Source organism: Microtus ochrogaster, linkage group LG8, assembly GCF_000317375.1.
Source record: "Microtus ochrogaster isolate Prairie Vole_2 linkage group LG8, MicOch1.0, whole genome shotgun sequence".
Classification (NCBI taxonomy): Eukaryota; Metazoa; Chordata; class Mammalia; order Rodentia; family Cricetidae; genus Microtus; species Microtus ochrogaster.
This window is the reverse complement of record NC_022033.1, coordinates 22,278,680-22,283,481: the sequence shown is the minus strand read 5'-3', so window position 1 is coordinate 22,283,481 and position 4,802 is coordinate 22,278,680. Positions and strand designations below refer to the sequence as shown.

General features: G+C 40.9%; 1 protein-coding gene across 2 annotated transcripts in view; it reads right to left on the bottom strand.

Moving 5' to 3' along the window:
* The window catches only part of LOC101996723 (ubiquinol-cytochrome-c reductase complex assembly factor 1), an 87,876-nt gene that overhangs the window by 80,802 nt on the left and 2,272 nt on the right, over window positions 1-4,802 (bottom strand). The window contains exon 2 of one of the 2 annotated variants that reach the window (XM_005363066.3): window positions 2,153-2,257. The exons of the other annotated variant lie outside the window; for it this stretch is intronic. Coding sequence (XP_005363123.1) covers window positions 2,153-2,257 — 105 coding nt within the window. The remainder of the gene's footprint in view (window positions 1-2,152; window positions 2,258-4,802) is intronic. 2 annotated transcript variants of the gene reach the window in all.

Below are 4,802 nucleotides of genomic sequence, written 5' to 3'. Positions count from 1 at the left end.
TTAAATTACATATAAATTAAAATGTAATGTATAATTAAGAAATATAAGTTAAGTGGAGACAGAGTGGGCTCTCTTTTTGTGGTGGTTGCCAGTTTGCTGAAAATGAACTCTGCTTGAAGGTATACTGCACTCCTTGATTAACACATTCTAAGGCTCACCAAACTAGAGAAATACATTGAAGTGACTGTGACTCTGAACTAGACCAGGCTGCTGGAGGCAGGAAAGCTGGCTGTAAGGTGTTAATAATGGGCAGGCAGGTGAAATGTCATTCTTTACAACTGCAGTTCTAAAACAGCTCGCGTATTCATCCATGGAATTGCTACTAGGTGTCTCACAGACAGACTTCAGATCAATCTGTATAGGAACTGACATCAGAGGTGACTGCTTTGAAACTGATAAAGCAAGTTGCTCAACAATGGAACACTTCTCTTTTAGTAAAAAATTAAATAATAAATTAATAAAAAGAAATATAAGTTAATAGATAATCACTTATAATAGTCAACTTTCTAATCATGATAGTTAGGTTTTCTAGATATATAGAGATATATTTCAATTAGATATTCTTCAAATCTTTCAGAGACCTTCAGAATGTGGCATTTAAAATGTTTTAATAACTTAGGACTTTTCATGACATGAGACACATCTGCTCCTGGCAGCACCAATTACTTCAACAGGATGATGGGCATCGAAGAGGATACTTGTAGAGTTTGTTAGCCATTTGGACAAGAAACTGTTCTTGCCAGGACTGCTTGATGTTATGCTGTATGAACTGGAAATGCAGGACCCACAGAGACATGACTACTAAACTTGCCTAAAGGTGAGACAATTCTTCGGGGTTCCTGCTACACAAAAAACTCTGTCAGACATTCTGCAGGACACAGAAGAAAGTAACTGATGGACTTTGGCATTACAAGGCAGAACAGATCTTCAAATTTACTGCTTCATGCAAAAGTCTGCTAAATACTATAGCTCTGTATGCTGAAGATGGATGCCCCAATGATACAGAAGAAGTTTGGGTGACAGTCCAGGCAGCGCGATGTCTCTGTCAACTCTAGAGTTTTAGAAGTTGCTGACAATGCACTTCCTGTTTACTTAGGTAATATGATATCCTTCTAGAGTCTTTGATAGAGTTGAAAAATAGATAGTTATAGTTTTCTTTAGTTATGATAAAAGATAAAGTAGATATAAATATTGCAACTGTAATTCTTGCTTGATACCTGTTTTGTTATATGTAATTTTACTATGTTAAAGTAAAAACCTTTTTTATTTAAACAGAAGAGAGGAAACGATGTGGAAAGTCCTTCTGTATATATGTTGCTTTAACTGGTTAATAAAGAAACTGCCTCGGCTTGTTGATAGGGCAGAGTAGAACTAAGTGGGAAAAACTAAACTGAATGCTGGGAAAAAGAAGGTGGAGTGAAGGAGAAGCCATGGAGCTGCCAGCTGGAACCTTGTCGGTAGGCCACAAGCCTCATGGTAAAATAAAAACTAATAGAAATGGGTTAATTTAAGATATGAGTTAGCCAGAAAGACACTTAAATTATTAGCCAAACATTATTGCAAATAATAAAGTTTCTATGTGGTTATTTTGGGGCTGAGCAGCCGGGAACTAATTGGTGGTCTCATACAACAGTCCAGGGTTCAAGACATCACAACAAACCATATGTCAAAGGTAAACTGAGGCCTTAAATAACCGGGCCTTGGACTTTAAGTTCATAAAGAAAAAGAAGTATGAGGGCTGGAGAGATGGCTCAGAGGTTAAGAGCACTGACTGCTCTTCTAGAGGTCCTGAGTTTAATTCCCAGCAACCACATGGTGACTCACAACCATCTGTCATTAGATCTGATGTCCTCTTCTGGTGTGCAGGCACACATAATAAATAAATAAATCCTAAAAAACAAAGAAAGAAAAAGAGAAAAAAAAAAGAAAAGGAAATATTTTGTCACCCAAAGAAAAGTAGCATAAAATAACTCTACAATGAATAACTGGAAAAGGTCCCTAACAGTAAAAAAACCATCAGGCTATGACATGGTATCCCAAGCTAAGTTCTTGAACCAACACCATAGAGACCCAGAGGGGTCTCACGGGCTTTTCCATCAGTGTGGTTTGCACATAAATAAGGTTTCATACCAACCAAAAGAACAAACTTTACCTGGGAAGTGCTGGAGAGAGTCCTGTCCCACTGTCTTGGGGTAGGAGATACTGATACCAGGTGGCTGCATATTGGAACCCACTGGGAGATGCTAGTCTGGTTCCTCTAGAAAAGAAAAATGCTATCAGGAATAGTGGAATACACCTAGGTGGAGAATCTTCTAAGGCCAGTCAGACTGACATAGGAAATTCCAGGCCAACCTGGGCTACATAGTGAGACCTTTTTCTCAAAAGGGTTGGGGGAGAAGAAATACATATTCAGCCTTCAAGTTTGGGTCCTAGCAAGAGCTCCTAAACCTCCTGGGATTCAGATATGAGTGTCTTGTCCTTCCTAACAAGTACTTTCAAACTTTATGCCAATGACTTGACTCTAAGGACAGGACTGGTTGGGTAAAGAAACCAATCTCTTAAAGCTTACAATTGCCAGAGTGCCATTGAGTAAGCTAAGTGTATTGTTACTATCCTATTCATACAAAAAAAAAATGTGTATCAACAACTCCCCAATGTTACCAAGTTAATAAATGACAGCTTTAGTATTAATACTGGAACCCAGGTAGCTACCTCCAGAACCCATGCACATTTTTTTAAAGATTTATTTATTTATTATGTATACAACATTCTGCCTCCATGTATGCCCACGTGCCAGAAGAGGGCACCAGATCTCATTACAGATGGTTGTAAGCCACCATGCGGTTGCTGGGAATTGAACTCACAACCTCTGGAAGAACAGCCAGTGCTCTTAACCACTAAGCCATCTCTCCAGCCCCAACCCAGGCACATTTAAGAAACCAAAAGAGATAATCCCAGCACTCGGGAGGCAGAGGCAGGCGGATCTCTAGGAGTTTGAGGCCAGCCTGGTCTACAAGAGCTAGTTCTGGGACAGGCACCAAAGCTACAGAGAAACCCTGTCTTAAAAAAAAAAAAAAAAAAAAGAAACCAAAAGAGAACAGTTTACCTTGAAGTCCTTCTAACTCAAATCTGGAGGTAGAACTATTAGTAAAATTTCAAACCAATTAAAACAGCATATTGGGGGTAAGGGGGTACTAGGGTGGCACTAAAGAGACAATTCAGTGGTTCAGAGCACTGGGTGTTCAAACACTTCTAGGGGTCGATTCTCAGCACCCACATGGTGGCTCAGAACAGCCTGTAACTCCAGTTCCAGGAGATCTAATGCCCTCTTCTGGCCTCCGCTGGCACTTGTACTCCCCCATGTACTTACACATGAATATTAAAAAAAATCTTAAAAAAATATATCATATTTGAGCTGGCACTATGACTTGCTGCCATGCCTCCTGAGTGGGGTACCCTAGCCCCTTTGGTGGAAGCAGAGCTAACCCCTTTGAGTACTCTTCCGACCTCTCCACCATGGTGTGCATGCTCACAAACATAAAATTAAGCACGTAAGCAAATAAATATAATAAGGTCTAGAATCATCCTTTAAAAAATTAAAATTAGCCGGGCGATGGTGGCGCAGACCTTTAATCCCAGCACTCGGGAGGCAGAGGCGGGGGATCTCTGTGAGTTCGAGGCCAGCCTGGTCTACAAGAGGAAGTTACAGGACAGGCTCCAGAGCAAAGAAAAACCCTGTCTCGAAAAAACAAAACAAAAAAATTAAAATAAATTTAAAAAAGGCAGACATTGATGGTATATGTCTTTAATCCCAGCACTCAGGCAGCAAAGGCAGGCAGATCTCTGTGAGTTCAAGCCTGGTCTACAGAGTGAGTTCCAGGACAGCTAGAGCTATACAGAGAAATCCTGTCTTGAAAAACAATAAAGAATGTGTAAACTATAAACAGAACTTCCAAAAACTATTCCTTCAAAATAAAATGAAAGGATGCTAAATGGGCTGACAAGCTGGCTTAATGGTTAGAAGCACTTGTTCTTGCAGAGAAACTGGGTTCAGTTCCCAACGCTCACATGGCAGCTCATGGCTAGCTGTAATTCTGGTCCCAGACTTCCACTCCTAGCACCATATAAACCAGACATAGTGGAGCACGCCTATAATCCCAGCACTGGAGAGGCGAAGGGGGATCTGAGCTCTAGGTTATACCCAAGTTCAAGTTCAGCCTAAGGCACTTAAGACACTGTCTCAAAAGAGAAGAAATCATCACCATAGAAACATAGTTTTTATTAATTCTTGACCAAATCTACAAAATTACTAATTTTAAAAATCTGGGGCCAGTGAGATGACTCACTGGGAAAGGGCAACCAGACAGCCTGAATTTTAGCCCCGGGACACACAAGGTAGGAGACAACACCCACAGTTGTCATTTGACCTCCACATCCGGGGCAGCGTGTGTGCCCAGGCGTGTGCACAGTCACACACATAAATAAATCAGACCTCTGAGGTCAAGGTTAACCTAGTTTAAAGGGCAAGTTTTAGCCAAACCTACATAGAGAAACTCTGTCTCGAAAAACCAAAAAAGGAACAGAGGAAGGAAGGAAGGAAGGAAGGAAGGAAGGAAGGAAGGAAGGAAGGGAGAAAGAGAAAAGAGAAAAAAAAGAAAAAGAAAAAGAAAATCTGAGGCACCAGGCAGTGGTGGCACACGAATATAATCCTAGTACTCAGGAGGCAGAGGCAGGAGGATCACTAAGATCAAGGCCAGCCTGGTCTACAGAACAAGTTCCAGGACGGCCAAAGCTACACACGC